At 49.0% G+C, this 16,224-nt stretch overlaps 2 protein-coding genes across 3 annotated transcripts; one reads left to right on the top strand and one right to left on the bottom strand.

The window, feature by feature from the left end:
- The first annotated feature begins 1 nt into the window (after position 1).
- Positions 2-6,082, top strand: PMPCA (peptidase, mitochondrial processing subunit alpha). Its single transcript, XM_041406716.1, has 12 exons — positions 2-467; positions 591-670; positions 971-1,053; positions 1,349-1,443; positions 1,591-1,691; positions 2,057-2,320; positions 2,515-2,607; positions 2,844-2,962; positions 3,384-3,474; positions 3,571-3,633; positions 4,000-4,144; positions 4,442-6,082. Exons 1-12 carry the CDS (start codon positions 2-4, stop codon positions 4,609-4,611), a joined length of 1,770 nt encoding a protein of 589 aa, XP_041262650.1. The 3' UTR covers positions 4,612-6,082.
- Positions 6,083-6,276: 194 nt separating this feature from the next.
- INPP5E (inositol polyphosphate-5-phosphatase E) lies at positions 6,277-15,907 on the bottom strand. Of its 2 annotated transcripts, XR_005952842.1 has the most exons (12): positions 15,776-15,907; positions 14,021-15,071; positions 12,414-12,537; positions 12,110-12,207; positions 11,457-11,581; positions 11,218-11,337; positions 10,742-10,849; positions 9,745-9,906; positions 9,099-9,214; positions 8,604-8,740; positions 7,135-7,630; positions 6,277-6,782 (listed from the first exon to the last, which is right to left on the bottom strand). XR_005952842.1 is itself a non-coding variant. In XM_041406630.1 (11 exons), the coding sequence occupies exons 2-11, from the start codon at positions 14,860-14,862 to the stop codon at positions 7,498-7,500; spliced, it is 1,965 nt and encodes a 654-aa protein (XP_041262564.1). In that variant the 5' UTR covers positions 14,863-15,071; positions 15,776-15,907; the 3' UTR covers positions 6,277-7,497. The 2 variants fall into 2 exon arrangements, 1 of the variants encoding a protein (XP_041262564.1); XM_041406630.1 differs by having other exon boundaries at positions 6,277-7,630.
- Between the last annotated feature and the right edge of the window lie 317 nt (positions 15,908-16,224).

The following is a 16,224-nucleotide window of genomic DNA, read 5'->3' as shown; positions in this document are numbered from 1 at the left end:
AATGAGCGCGCGTTCTCCGCCGCCGCGCCCAACCGCGGCCCCGCCCCCTGACGCACGCTCCCGGTGGCGGCAAGATGGCGGCGGCCATGGCGTGGCTGCGGCNCGGCGCCGCGCGGGGAGGGCACGGCGCCGCTGGGGACGGCGCGGGGACAGCGGGGGGGACAGGCGGCACCCGCTCTGGGGTGGGGGGGGTTCAGCGCTCGGTCCCGGCCTTGGCGGAGCGGCGCGCCCGCGGCCCGTGACGGTGTGCCCGGTGTCCCTCAGGTGCGGGCTGGCGGCCGGCCGGAGCTACAGCGGCGGCGGCGCGTACCCCAGCGTGTCGCTGACCTGCCCGCTGCCCGGCGTGCCCAAGGCCGTGTTCGCGGCGGCCGAGAGCCGGGAGCGCTTCGAGACGCGGGTGACGGTGCTGGAGAACGGGCTCCGCGTCGCCTCCCAGAACAAGTTCGGGCAGTTCTGCACCGTGGGCAGTGAGTACCGGGCACGGAGTACCGGGCGGGGCTGGGGACAGCCGGTGTCCCCCCGAGCCGGGCTGTGCTTGCGAGGCCCGCGGGTGTAAAAGTCACGCTGGTTTATTCTCTTCTTTGCACCAGTTCTGGTGAATTCGGGATCGAGACACGAAGCGAAATACCTCAGTGGGATCTCCCACTTCTTGGAGAAGCTGGCGTTCTCTGTGAGTACTGCCCTGGGGCCCCCAAATCCGCACAGAGCAGCCAAGGAGCCCTGCAGGGCTCTCTGCACTCAGCTGTTAAACAGTGGTGGCAGCATCGATAGAGTCACAGAATCTTAATTGCTTATTAATTAGCATGACTGTAATTAAATTCTAAAAGTCTTTGTGGTTTCACCTCCAAGGCTGGCACATAGTGATCAAACCATTGGACTGAAAGAATGTCAAAGATGCTCTGGGTTACACTGAAGGGTTATAAACAGTTATTGCTTTATTAATTAATAACATTGGTATCTTCTTCCTTAGTCCACAGCTCAGTTTGGCAGCAAAGACGAAATTCTCCTCACCTTAGAGAAGCATGGAGGCATCTGTGACTGCCAGGCATCGAGGTGGGTGCTCCTTCTGCTCTTACTGGGTGTTGCAGCACTGACAGCACTTTGAATCTCTCTTCCTGCTGTGGGGCAGGAAAATCCACTTTTTGTTCCCAAGCAGCAGAAATCCCTTTGTTTGGGCTGCTGGGAAGCTACAAAAGTGAGCCTGAAAGGATTATAAAACTCAGATCTGTTTCATTTCAGAAGCATTTAATGGTTAGAACAGCTTCATCTGTGCTTTCCTGATGCTGAGATGACACTGAGTGACCCCAGAAGTGATGTCTCAGTGCAGGACCTGTGCTTTGTGTTGCAGGGACACCATCATGTATGCAGTGTCTGCTGATGCCAGAGGCCTGGACACCGTGGTCAATTTGCTGGCTGATGTAACCCTCCAGCCCAGGTTATCAGGTCTGGCAGCACAATCCTCTGCCCCAAAAAAAAAAACATTTCCACCACATGGCTTGCTCCTAAGAGCTCAGAATTCCCTCAGAGGTGACCCTGCAGCAGCTGGGGTTTTCTGTAGGGGTTGCCATCCCTTGCTTTGTCTCGTTGCAGATGAAGAAATTGAGATGACCCGAATGGCCATCAGGTTTGAGCTGGAGGATCTGAACATGAGGCCTGACCCAGAGCCTCTCCTGACAGAAATGATCCATGCGGTAACACCCTGGGAGTTCTGCATTCTCTTTCTTGTTTTGGCAGCTTCAGGGTTTATTTTAGACTGTTCTAAAACCAGATTTTCTGTTATTCACTTTCTGTGATGGGAGAATTTTGCTGTCCCTTCACTTTGAAATCCAGCATTCTCCACATGTGGAAGATTCTAACCCAAACTAAAAAAAAAACCTATTTGTAACTTTCCTTTGTTGATGTGGGTGACAAAATGTTACTGAGTTGCACTGCCATTAGTTAAATATGCTCAGCTTTGCCTCTGTCAGGTGTGGGCTTGATTCCAAAGCAAAAGGAGGTTTAGAGGGGTGTTCAGGGAAAAATGAAGTGATGTTTGTGACTTTAATGTTCCCTTTAGGCAGCCTTCAGAGACAACACAGTGGGACTGAACAGGTTCTGCCCCGTGGAGAACACGGACAAAATCACCCGGGACGTGCTGCACTCCTACCTGAGCAGCTACTACACCCCAGAGAGGATGGTGCTGGCTGGGGTGGGCATTGAGCACGAGCACCTGGTGGAGTGTGCCAGGAAATACCTGCTGGGGGTGGAGCCCGTGTGGGGCTCGGGGCAGGGCAGGGCTGTGGACAGCTCCGTGGCTCAGTACACCGGAGGCATCGTCAAGGTACGTGGTGGCAGCCAGCAGCTTGCTGGGATTTGCTGATTTCTCTACAGGCTTTTGCTTTTCTTAAGTTGCATTTCATGGGTATGAGCCTCAGCTGGCTATGATAGCTGTAAATTGGGTGGCGTGGTCATTATTGGGAATGTATCAAACTGCTGTGAAAATCGGCGTTAATGATCTGTCTGCCCTTCCCACAGGTTGAAAAAGACATGTCAGATGTGAGTCTGGGCCCTACTCCCATCCCAGAGCTCACCCACATCATGATTGGGTTAGAAAGCTGCTCATTTTTAGTAAGTATTAACCTGAAATCCTTTTTTGTGTGCCTTATACTTGGAGAATCCCGGGAACACTGACTCATTCCACAAACATTTTGCTGCTGCACATAAAAACAAGCAGCATTTCCCACGACACTTCACTGAAGACCTTGACCTTCACACTGCTCTTGTGCTGTGTTTTTTCCCTCCCCTTTGCTCACCCCAGACCCTCGAGAGCTCTGCCCTTACCTGAGTTTGTTGTTGCACTCCAGGAGGATGATTTCATTCCTTTTGCGGTGCTAAACATGATGATGGGAGGTGGTGGCTCTTTCTCAGCTGGAGGGCCTGGCAAGGGCATGTTCACCCGGCTGTACCTCAATGTGCTCAACAGGTGGGTTTGTCTTGCTGTTTGAGGGCTGCCAGAAACAATCCTGTAGCAGCTTTGCGTGGGAAAAAGGAAACCCCACCAGGTTTTACATCAGTTTCATCTGCTGGGACTGGTGTGTCAGTTGGCATTTTGAGAGGGTGAAAGTAAAGGGCAGAAGTGACCAGGAGTTGTGTTTTCTTCTGGTAGCCCTGGCCTTGCTTTAATCGGGGAGTATTAACAGGATTTGCTCTGTATTGTCAGGGATTCAAGTGGAGAGAAGGGAGTAGATGCCACATGCATAAATTGTCAAAGAAGGGATTGACAATTCTCACTGCACTGCTGAGAATCCTGAGAATGCACTAGGAGGGTGCTCACTGTCCATGTTTAATTTTTACATTGTAAATTCTGGGTTTTAAATTTTAAATTACTCTTTATATACTCACAGGCACCACTGGATGTACAATGCCACCTCTTACCACCACAGCTATGAGGACACAGGTCTCCTGTGTATCCATGCCAGTGCAGATCCAAAACAGGTACAGAGTCCTTGAACAGTAACCACATCAGTTCCAGAGTTCTGTGGACACAGGAAGCATTGTTCTGATCTTCTTTCCACGATCTGTTTTCCCCAGGTTCGGGAGATGGTGGAAATCATCACCAGGGAATTCATCCTCATGGCAGGAGCAGTGGGAGAGGTCAGCAACACATTTGAGTTTGCAGATGGTTTTTGAGCTGAAATAATCCCTGGAATGTCCAAGGCCAGGCTGGACAGGACTTGGAGCACCCTAGGACAGTGGAAGGTGTCCCTGCCCATGGCAGGGAGTGGCACTGGGTGGGCTTTAAGGTCCCTTCCAACCCAAACCATCTGGGATTTTGTGAATGCATTGCATTGACTGTGCTAGAATGGACTTTTATAGATAATTTTGTTATATATTTCTGTAAAAGAATACAGCAACATTAGCAGTGCATCCACAAGGAGAGAGGTGTCTGCAGAGCTCTTCCATGTTACCTTGTGCTGCAGAGCAGCAACCAGAATTTTTTTCTTTCCTGCTCATTCACAGGTAGAACTTGAGAGAGCAAAGACACAGCTCAAGTCCATGCTCATGATGAACCTGGAGTCTCGGCCAGTGATCTTTGAAGATGTGGGGAGGCAGGTTTTGGCAACAAACACAAGGAAGCTACCTCATGAGCTCTGTGACCTCATCAGTGAGTAGACAATGCTTTGCCTTGCCTTGAGGGAACTGTAGGTACAGTTAAAATACTCTTGTAGCACTGATGAATTACCTCTGAAAGTGGGGGCATAAATGCTACAGAAATACATTTCAAATTGACCTTAATTGCTTTCACAATTAACAACACAGGGCTTATTTTAGTCAGAAGGAAGGGAAAACAAGAACCATGGTGGAGAAGATATGGAGTTGGTTTTCTGAGCATGGGCCCAGAGCTGCTTTGTGCTGTTCACAATGGAGGTGTATCACAGCTCTGCCTTTCTTCTGCCTGCAGGTCAGGTGAAACCCAGTGATATCAAGAGGGTGGTGACTAAGATGCTGCACAAGAAGCCAGCAGTGGCTGCCCTGGGTGACCTGAGAGATCTGCCCACCTACGAGCACATCCAGGCTGCCCTTTCCAGCAAGGACGGGCGGCTCCCGCGGCTCTACCGCCTCTTCCGGTAGAGCAGCACCTCCTGCCCGGCCTCAAATCCCTTCTTTTTTAATGGTTTTTTTTTTTATTCTCATGTTGCTGTACCACCCTCCCTCCCCCCAATGCTCCCAGGCATTCTGTGCAACCATGGAGCTGAGCAAAGCTGCTGTGGAGCACTGGACTGTGAAGAGCTCGTGTTAGGAGCTGGCTCTGGAGGAGGAGTTTGACCCTCGGAGGAGGTTACAAGAGAAGATGGGTGTTGAGACCCTTCTCTTGGCTTTGGGGAGAACAGAGCAAGCCAAAATGTTCATCACTACAGTGAAAGCACATCTCTGAGCAGTGAGTCACTGCCTCTTTATCACCCCAGCAGTGGAAGTGGGGCTGTCACATGAGGCCCCACCGTGCCCTTCCTGAGGAATGTGTGGCACCTTAAACAGCTTGGCTTCATGTCTGAATTCAGAGAATATTTATGACTGTTACCAAGGTGAACTAAGACTTGGTCAAACTGAATTAGGAAAATAATAGTTACTGTCCCTGTGAAGTTGGCAAAAAGTTTCCTGCAATCCAGATTTTGTTACAAATCATGGATCCATTTCATCAGTGTAATTCACCATCTGACAAGGAATCATTCTCCTGGGAGTAACTTCATCATCTTGCTAGAGTTCCAAGGAAAGCAGCCCCATGACAGAACCAATTTTCTGTGGAGTTTCTCTGCAGAGGTACTGTACATAATGGACACTTACTTGAGAATGAGATTGATCCTATTTTTTAGGTTTTTCACTTGGACATGAACTGTGCTAAAGAGTAGATGTTCTTTTCCTCCAGAGTTGCTTTAAAAACAGTTATTAAAGGAGTTGCTGCTGCTGCACCCTAAACTCGTGCCTCATTTCCTCAGTGTCATCCAGATGGACTTAAGGCCTTGCAAAAAGAAGACACAATCAGTCTCACAGCAGAGATGTGGTTCAGCTGGAAGTCAAGATAACAAAATCACAACATTTAGAAACACAATCTTGACTGCCACCCTGCCACAGAACGCCAAGTGCCACACGTGTGACATGCTAAAGAAATGGAGTCTCAAAAGAGAAATAAACCACTGGATTTATATAATCCCCTAATAAATGGGTTTAAAAATACAAAACGGCTGCACTGCAGCTCTTTACTGCTAGATGTGTGTGGTAAGGAGCCATGCAGCTGGGAGCAGAGCACTGTGAGCTGCTGTGACCTACTTTACCCCATCCTTTCCTCATGCAACTTCAAGAAAACGTTGCATTGCTCCCTGCAGAGGGAAAAGCAGCCTAGGGCTAGGGCTGGTTGCAGGGAAAAAGCTGTGAAGGAAGGCATGTTGTGGCAGTTTTGTGTTCCCCTTGGGATGCCCTTTGCAGCTGCAGTGTGCCTGGAGCCCTGGGCTTTGTGCTTTTCAAAACCCTAACCCACACAGTGTGGAAGTCCTGTTCAGTTGTTGTGTATGCTTGTGAGGAAATAAAGAGACCTCTGAACAACTGAGCAAGTAGTAAGAGTTCTGAAATTCATCTGCCAAAGCTTTCCTGAGCTGGCCAGTGGAGCATGCTCTGTTCAATGCAAACAATTCCAGAGAAATCTCTCCCATCCCTCCAGCTGAAGACATGGCCCAGGTCACCCAAACACACCATGCAAAGAACTCTGGTTCTGACAATAAAAGCTAGTTCTCACTTAAGGTATTGCATTAATTTATTTTTATTCCTTTAAAAAGAAAGGAAATCCAGATACCTGATGGCTACAGACAGATCAGTGCCATAAATGTACCGCAGAACAGGAGCCTGTCTTGGACAGGTTGCATAGGCAGCAGCACTTCCTCCAAGGTGTTTGCATGATGTTTTAGGTCCTAAGGTGATTAATGATCCCATCTGTGCCCATGAGGAGTTCTTAATTGTTAGCTGTACTTAACATTTTACCAGTGCCATACTGGTCCTTGTAGTATATATAGCCTTAAGACAACACTACCTCAGAAATAGCAAGTTATTCACAGTTTACTGATCTGGAAAAATAAAACCAAAAGGAATTGTGACTGGAGGTAATGGAGCTGTGTGGAGCTGAGTGGCTGCAGTTGCCCTGCAAACCTCCCTGGAGCACTCACTTGGCATCACTTTGGTGAAGCATCACACAGTGCCTGTTCTCAGGTAAATTCCAACTCCTGCTGCTGAAGGCAGGTAGTGCTCAATCAGCCCTGGGGAGGACAAGTGAGTTCAGGAAGGGATTGCTTCAGGCAGTCTCAGCAGATAAATATATGGCCTGAGAGTTTGGTATTTACCCCCTTAGTAACAGAAGGCCTATAGAATGATTATTGAAAGGCAATGTTTCTACACTTCAATGTACAGGAGTACATTCACAACAATTTGCTGTAGAGGACCCAAAAAGCCCAACACAGGAGCACCATCCATACACACAACTGCCATGAACTGGTCCCTGTTACTCCTTGTACAGAATACCAACACTTGGCTACAGAGAAGGAGCAAACCCAACCCCACACTGGATGGAAGGTAATCTGACCAAACCAAAGAGACAAACAAAGAATTCACCTTTCTGCAGGCTTTTCTTAGGTCCCCTGCTCTTGGTGATGCCAGTTCCAAGCAGCTGTGCCCCTGCGTGGAGGGGAACCAAGGGTCTGCACCCAGTGGCTTCCTAAGATAGTCTGGTTAAAAATAAATCAATTACACCAGCTGGGATGGATGTCTTAAAGAACTGACTCCTTTTCTTAGGCAGAAGCACTTGAGCTACATGGATTAGCTCATGCAAATGAATCCAGGATGAGGTTTAAGACATTCTTCACAAGCCACAGCAACTGCCAGAGGTGCTTATGCAGACAATTCCCTGCAGAGTTTGCCATGGTCTGAAATCCTCTTTTGGGGCACCTCTGCCACAAGCACTGCAGAGCTTTCAGCTCAAGAAATGCTACATATGCTGCTGGATCTTTGGTCCTTTTGTTCCCGGCGTCTCAGAAGTTCCCTCGTGGCCCTCCTCCTTATTCCGATTAAATACAGATCTCTGTCAAACAGCCCTGCAGCCAGGGGGATGCTGCAACAGGAAACAAGCCAGCAGGTCAGGGCATAAATAGGTTCTTGTTTCCCCTATTACTTCATACAACAAAGGCCACAAATCTGATTTTTACTTTCTTAAGGCATTCAGCAACTGCTATGGGAGAAACAAGAGTTGTCCTTTCACAGCAACAAGTTAAGGTTTTTCACAGTACTTCAAAATGCTGGTTATAAAAATGAAATGTACTTTAAATTTCAGCATGAACTCACCTGCTTTCATGTATAGAGGACTTTCTTAATGACTCAACTAAAATCCACTCATTTGAAAAGCTATACCAGGTTACTGCTGACTTGGTGTACTCACTGGTGTGGTTCATCTCAACAACTCTTACCTTGGTCTCTTTTAGAGAGGAAACCTGAGCAGCCCATCACACACTACTATTTAATGGGTATTTAATACCCAGAAACAAAAATTCCCATTGTAATTGCACTGCTGATCAAATACTTTGAGAAATCCCTTTTCTAGATATTGAGGTCTTGAAATCCTTGACCATGTTACTCACAAAAAAGAGAATAATTCCAAACCAAATTTCCTAAGGATTTCTACTAATACAACAGCCTATGTAGGACATGAAGAACTTGGAGGATCTCAAAATGCTCCACTGACATCCAGCTGTGCTGAACTGCAGCCATCACTGGGGAGGGAAAACAGAACTGATGCTAAAGAAGGAAAGAGGAAGAGAAGAGGAAAGCTGCCCATGCTGATAGGAAAAACAAAGAGCTGCACCTCAGATATTTGCATTCGATTCCAATGGGCTCTGTTTATCCCCCTCAGAAGGATTAAGAGACCTGGCAGCAGGGATTTCAGCTGTCAGGGCAAGGTTTAAGCTCTTACTGCTCTGACCACCAGCATGTACAGGGTAAAACCCAACCAGGCTGCAGGGATAGACACAGGAGGATATCCTCGGGGTCACTGGAGCAAACAATCATGTGGAGCTGCAGGAGGTACTCACTTGTCTCTGCCAGGCCTCACTTTCACACGAAACAAGGCAAACACAGGTCGGTGGTCTGAGGTTTTGATGACAGGACAGGAGGAGTATTTGACAGCCTGGATGTCATCCTTGTAGCGGCTGCGGAACACGACTCGGTCCTGGAGGCAGGGGGAGAGGGGACAGTGAGGGTGACTCCCCTGCAAATCACCCACCCTGGAAAGCAGCACTGCTTCACAGGAGACAAATCCATTCAGTCACCATGCTCCTCTTGGTGAAGTTAACATGTCCTTGGATGGGGATCCATTCACTGTCCGATCCCAACAGTTCTGTGCCAGCTCTGAGCACAGGGGAGAGCCCACTCAGGATGTAAGGCAGGGAAAAGAAGGTTAACAGCCTGGGCCAAACTCTCCCTGTGCTCACAGATTCTACAATCCTTTCTTCCACAAGTCCCAGATGCCCTTAAGCAACAATCTCAGCACAACTGAATCCCCTTTGACTCCTGAAATTATTCCTTACCGTGTAGGAGGGAGTCCTTTGCTTGGAGGTGGTGTCATAGCTGTCCTTTCCTATGTCAAACTTGTAGGAAGGACGGAAATGGATATCAGCCTCTTGGAATCCTTTGAAAATAGACCCTGTAAGGGAAGGGGGAATGGCATGAACAAACTTCTCCTTCCTGAGAACTGTGTCTACTAATGCTGGCTAGAACAAGAGCCCCAAACCAGAAAAACCTGGGCTTGGGCTCCAGAAAGGGAGCAAGCTCCAGTCCTGACATGGAGAAGATAAAAAATAGCCAGTGGCTGTTTAGTCAGTGGTCAATTAAACAAGGAAGAACTGGTCCGTGCACTTCCACTGAAAGCTCATGCTGCTTTGTAAATGCTGTTCAAATCTAAATTCCCTGGACACTGGGACAGAGAGATACCCAGCTTATGGAGGAGTCAGATGAAACAGCAGCAAATGGCTTGGGAGATGAAACAGAACAACTTGCTATAGCAACAAGTCCCTTGACACACTGCCACTGCATTTCACAGCTGCTGCTAATGTTCTTTAGGGAACTTAAAGAAAGCAGGAAAGGTCTCCAGGAAATGGAGACTGGCCTGGCATTACTCCTGTGTGTAGGTATCTTTGTTTCTGGAGAGCAGGGAGATGAACAGCTGGCCCTTACCCCGGCTCATCTCACTGGTCAGCTGGTCATACACCAGCAGCTTGGACACGTCAGTGTCCGGGTTCTGGTTCAGGATGGAATCCACCGTCTCCCGATCCTTATTCAGCCGGAAGTTGAAGTCCCCAAACCAGAAAACTTCATCAAACCGAGTTGTGACATCACCTGCAAATTCACAGCACAAGTGTTCAAGGGATGCTGCTGAATGTGTTTGAGGAAGAAATTCTTTCTTTTCACTACCTGGAGATGTGATATTGAGTATGTTTTCTACCTGTGAGCACCACTGAATATGGGAGTTAACAACCCAGGAGAAAACAGAACAGAAATGTTAAAAACCATAGAAAAAGCTGAAAAGAGACCAAACTATCTATGGGACCTAACACCAGAGGGAACACAAAAAGCTAATGTTACACTGTAGATAAAGAGTATATTCAATTTCCTAGTAAAAGGACCTACTTATCTATGTAGGTATCAAGTTGTCAGCACAGTAAAAGAAAACAATAATGGACTTTGGCAAACAATGCTCTGACCCATGTACATAAGTGACATAAGTATTTATTCTCTTAAATTTGAAATAAAGTAATTCCTAGTTGTCCCAGAAAACTTGGGAAAGTGAAACACGTCTGTAATATTAAGTGACATAAGGTTTATTCTCTTAAATTTGAAATAAAGTAATTCCTAGTTGTTCCAGAAAACACTTGGAAAGTGAAACCCGTCTGTAATATTAATATTAAACCAAAATTATCATATTGCTAAAAAAATACATCATGTAAAAATTCCCTGTTGAATTTTCTCTCTCCCGTTTCAATTTTTTCTCAAATCCCCAATTTCAAGAAAAAAAAATCATGGCAGTCAGAACCATCCTCAGACAAAAAGATCTGTATTTTCTTTTTACACCCTCAAATTATCACTCTTCTTGTCTCTTTCCCAGTGCAGACTGAGAGACAATGCCCAGACTCTGCTGACCTGGGCTCCCCCACGCTCATGGTTTCCCACTTACTGGAACTGGATCGATACGGATTTGTGTCCGGAACATTCTTGGGAAGTGTAAGGGCTTGAATGGTTTTATTGTAGTCCAGTTTCCTCTCATTCACTTTACTGTCCCCAGCTGCAAGACAGAAACCCCATTACTGCCAACAGTGAATCATTTTCATGCAATGATCATTTTTGGTTAAACCAGGAGCTTCCAAAGGGCATCAGACATTTTCCACATATAAAATGTGACACTCTGGAAGTGTCTGCACTGAATAATGATGGCAGAAAGTGAGGGAAAAGGGACACAATGGTGCAGAGTTCATTTCTGTTTCCACAAACACAGTTCTTTTGTGAGTTTGTTACCAAACAAACCTCCCTTATCCTTCTCAGCTCAGCAATCCTGAGCTTTGGCTTCAGCCTGTCCTGCTTTTTCACCTCTGTTCAGCTCCCTCCCCTCCTCCCTCAACCAGGACACTCGTAGCAAAATTGCAAATGTCTCACATGTGAAGTGGGAGGTGATGAAGAGAAAGGAGGTCCCAAAAAACGTGAAGCTGATTCCCAGAGCTCCCTTGGTTTTGATCTGAGACACGATTCGAGTTGTCACCGTGGCATACTCCACTTCTGGAAGGAGGAAAAGAAGACGCTGTTACTGAAACGCTTCTGACAGCGAGCAGGGAGGTTAGGAGAGGGAGAAAAGGGCAGGGCACAGGCTGGCAGAGTGCCTTCAGCCCCCCACACACCCGAGCAGAACCAGATGAGGTCCCTGCGGATGAAGACAGACATGTAGAGCACCCCGTGGGCAGCCGAGTGCAGCAGGACGTAGTGCGGGCCCAGCGTCTCCTGCAGGCGGATCTCCCACTCCCTCCTGCAGGACAGAACAACAGCTGCAGCACACACAGCACAGCAGACAGCAACCAGGAGAGCAGAGCAGCCTTGTGCTCACAGAGCAAACCCTCTCACACACAGCATCAAACCTCCCTGCACTCAGCTAAGGGGGAGCCACAGAGATCAGCAGAGCTTTGCCATCAGGATGAAATTCTGTATGCACAGAGAAGCTGGTCCATCCCTGGGAGAGTCCAAGGCCAGGCTGGACAGGGCTTGGAGCACCCTGGTTTAGTGCAAAGTGTCCCTGCCCATGGCAGGGGGTGGCACTGGTGGGCTTTAATGTCCCTTCCAACCCAAACCATTCTGGGATTTTAGGATTTACAGATCTCTGTGACATTTTCCTCTAAATTCCATTTCCTCTGGTGCTGATGCAATAGAATTCAGTCTTGTTAAATAGGTTGATTATTGAAAATATTAGGAATACAACGGAGACTATTTCTAGTCTAATTTAAAGCAAAATGATTAGTTAACAGTAAGAGAAGATGGTTCATTACATTGTTTTTGCTACCTGTCTGGACAGCCTTCTTGAACCCCAATGACATACATGTCCTGGGCAAAGTCTGGATCTGTTGGCAATAAGAAGTCATCCAGATTCACTGGAAGTTCCTATTACACAAGAAATTTGAAACAAAAGGGAAGAAAAGAAAAGCAGTATTAGTTATGCAAAGATTTACTAGAAAAATACCTTATAATTTGACAAAGATGATTGACAAGGAACATAGTCTTCAACAGAAAAACATCACCCCAGTCCTCTCAGTAGAGCTGGGGTAACTTTGCTGCCAAAGGACCTGTGAAGATCTCTGTGCACCCACCTTCTGCCCCTGCATGTTCCAGGTGGCCACAAAGATTCCCATATTCCGATCAGGGAAATATCTGCTGAGTTCTTCTGCTCCCATTAAGGCACCACTTGCCAGAAGGCTGCCTTCCAAATAGCTCCTGTGGACAGAAGACCCAAAAAAGAGCATCTAAGGAAAGGGCATGGCAGCTGGGATGTTGATGTGTAATGTGTGAATCTTGAAGTAATCAAGAACATACATTTAGGAGGAAGGAATTTAATATTTATAAATTGTTCTGCTTGCCTGAAGTTCCTTCCAAAGCCAGGACATGAGGGTGATGGTGAGGCTGATGCTGTGATGAGAAGGCTGAAGCCATCCAAAGTCTTCAGCCCCACTAAACTCATCCAGACACAGAACAAACAAATTGGTTTGATAACCTCAGGGTGCCCAGAGCAGCTGTGGCTGCTCCTGGATCCTGGAAGTGCCCAAGGCCAGGCTGGACAGGGCTTGGAGCAGCCTGGGACAGTGGGAGGTGTCCCTGCCATGGCAGGGGTGGCACTGGATGAGCTTTGAGCTCCCTTCCACCCAAACCATTCTGTGATTCCATTAAATTTGAGTACCTTGAAGCAGCTCAGTTTACTTCAAACATAAAAACAGCTCCACCATTCCCAGTGTTCTGGCATCAGGTTTCTTCTAACCAAAAACTCAAACTCACATCCTTCCTTCAATTCAGTTCATCAAATCAGCTTCAAGAAAATAATTTATTGAGCCTGAGGTCTCAAAATATCCCCTTTGGGAAGGACAGATGCATCCCACAGCACGTGCCTCTCTGAAGGACATGCTTACAGAGGTGAGGGATGCTGGCACAGGGACTGCATGTTGAATAAGCATTTTTAATCTTGCTTAAGCTCTGCAAATAATGATGAGAGAATAATGTTGGGGAGTTCTGGGCAACCCAGCTGGCTCCAGCTGCTTTAGGGAGGAATGGAAAAGAAAACCCTCATGGCAAACAAGTAACAATCTATCTCTGGGGCTTTTTTACCAGCTAGTAACACTTCAATTTATCTCAGAATTATTTCCTCTCTACTACAGACTCCCACGGTTTGGATCACTGATTAGGTTTTTCCCTCCTGCAGAGGAGCTCCTGTGGGATACTGGAGTAGTTCCCAGCACATCATTTGATCCTGCCAGAAAACAAACAAGTGCAACCTCTGCTCAGCACCTCACAGGACTGTGATAATGCTTCATGACAATCTCAATTTAAAATATCTGGTGCTATTTGTTTTTTTGTTTTTTTCTGTAATTTATTATTTTGGTTCAAGCCCAATGTACTTTTAGATTTTTCTAAAAAACAGTTTTCCCAACTGCTGGCATGCACAGCCACCACTTCTTAATTCTCAAACCAGATTATGTAAATATTACAAGCAAACTGACAGCAAAGCAGACTCGTGTTTATGAAAACACTTAGCTCAAAGGAGCAAATTGCACTGATCTCCATCTTCCAACTCTCTTCACAGCAGGTTAAATAACACAGAATGGCTTTTGTGCTTTACCAGGAGCTCAGAAGTTCCCTTGCCCCTGCCCAGTGGGATTCTCCTCTCTGCTGACACCCCAAAAGCAGGAGAAACCTGGGGGAGCCCTACCTGCTGCGCACATCCTTGGCTCGGATGGGAGTGAGCACGCTGAAGGTGGATTTCATGGAGTCCGTGGAGCAATTGTCATAGAGAGTCCCATTGCCCTGCAGCCTGGAGTCGCTGAGGCTGCTGCTCACCCTCCCAAACTTGTGCTGAGAATAATGTCGGTAATCCAGACAATCTGAGTCGATCCTATTAGCTGTCCTCAGGGAGTGGGAGGCCACGTTGAGCTCCATGGGGGGCAGGGGGCGGGCCGGCATGATTTGGGACAGCCGGGGTTTGCCCCCCGCGAACCCCTTGCCCCGCAGGAGCCCCCCAAAGGCACTGGAGATCTCGGAGGCTCGTTTGCCCAGGTCCGAGGCGCCTCCCCTGCTCTTCCCCCCGGGACTGGCTTCCAAGGCGTCCGGTGAACTGTGCGAGGAATCCTGCTGGCAGCAGGGATTGCAGGGGCTGGCCCTGCCCCTGGTGGGAGGGCTGGGGGACGCTTCCTGCAGGGAACCGTTGGAGGAGCTCGTCTCGTTGGGATCAGTCAGACTTTCCTGGCTTGTCCTAAATCGCCTCCACTTCCTCCAGCTCTTTTCATCCAGGGATGCAGCACGTTCCAGCCGGGGCTTCCGAGGGGGCCTTGGAGTGATCGATTTAATTTTCATATTAGCTTTGAGCTCTTCTGGCAGAAGCTTTAAGGTCTCACTTATGGGAGTGCCTATTTTCGGAGGTGCCCCATCACCCCTAGCCTCCTTTTTGGCTGCTTTTCCAGCTTTTTTTGCCTGCAGGTCCTGCACTGCTCCACCCTCCATGCTCCGAGTAAGACACACCCTTGAGTGCTGCGGAAATCCATTTGGAGTACTCATGTCCCCCAGGTACCAGCTGTGGATGCTGCTCCAGATGAAAAGTTGCTCAAAGCATAGCTTCCTTCCCTTTATCACCCTGTGGGTTCACAGGGCTTTACTCAGCCAGCAAGGCATGGCAATGGCACACAGCTCAGCCTTTAGCTGGGAACGAAGGGCAGGTGAATGTGCAGGCAGAGGCATTGTCTGTAAAATTCCAAGACGTGGGATACCTGGATTCCCCCAAGAGAAAGAGGTAAGAATGAAAAGTTATTGAGCTGTACTCCCCGATCAGAAAGCATCTCCTTGCAGGACCTCCCTCTAGCACAACTCACACCTTAACGTGACCTTGTTAGAAAATCACTGTTTTCCCGTTTTTTACCCCAAAAGCAGAGCAGAGACCTCCTGTACGGCCGTGTACACCCTTCTTTAAGGAAAGGCGGTGTGCCCTGTTGGCACGAAAGGGAATTTAAGCCGCACAGAAACCACAGCTCGTTGTCCTTGCTGTACACAGGCGTCACCAGCACGACCAGCCCGCAGCACCGGCTGCCCGAGGCCAGGAAATTTCCAGCGATCCCAAGAGCCGGGAAATCGCTGCCGCCTTTCCCTGCCTTGCACCAACCCCGCTCACCGCCGCTGACACCGAGAAAACGCCCCGGGGGTGGCTTTAGGCTACGGGACCGGGCTCCGAGCACATTTCTACACGGGGGAAGCACCTCGTCATTCTGCGGCTACCTCAGGCCGGCCTCCCCCGGCTCTGGGAGGGCTAAACGCCGGGTTGAACGCAGCGGGCTCGGCACCGAGGGGCCGCCGCCCGCATCCCAAGCGGGGCGGGAGGGCCCCGGGCCCGGCCCTCGCCCTCACACCGGCCGCGCCCCCCGCCCGCCGGGGCCGCCCCTTCCCCGCCGCTGCGTGCGGGACGCAAACCGGGCCTTACGGGTTGCTCAGGCTCCTCGCCGGTATCCGTGGTCGCAGCGTCGCTGCCGGTGCTCGTTTCGCTGCCGGTGCCCGTTTCGGTGCCGCTGAGGCCGCCCCGGCCCGGCCGTGGCAACGGGGGCAGCGCTGGGCCCGCCCGCCCGCAGCGCCCCCCGGCGGCCGGAGGAGCGCCCGGCAGCGCGCGCGGAAAGTCGCGGCTGTCGCGACACGGGATGACGGCGGCGTTTAAAAAAAAGCGTTTAAAAAGCGGCTTAAAAACGAACGTGTCACACGTGAAGAAATGTAGAAGTTGCCTATGTTAAGCCTAAAGCTTCGGTTTTGAACATTTCAGTACAAGCAGCGATCACAGAATCGCTCTGGGGCGGTAGGGACCTTGAGGATCGCGGTTTCCAGCCTTTGCCATGGATACGGACACCTTCCGAGCCCTGTCCAGCCTGACCCTGGACACTG

This window comes from Onychostruthus taczanowskii, unplaced genomic scaffold (assembly GCF_017590055.1).
Source record: "Onychostruthus taczanowskii isolate IOZ18803 unplaced genomic scaffold, ASM1759005v1 scaffold25, whole genome shotgun sequence".
NCBI classification, from domain to species: Eukaryota; Metazoa; Chordata; class Aves; order Passeriformes; family Passeridae; genus Onychostruthus; species Onychostruthus taczanowskii.
Note: the sequence above shows the minus strand (reverse complement) of the source record. Positions and strands in the feature narration are given on the sequence as shown.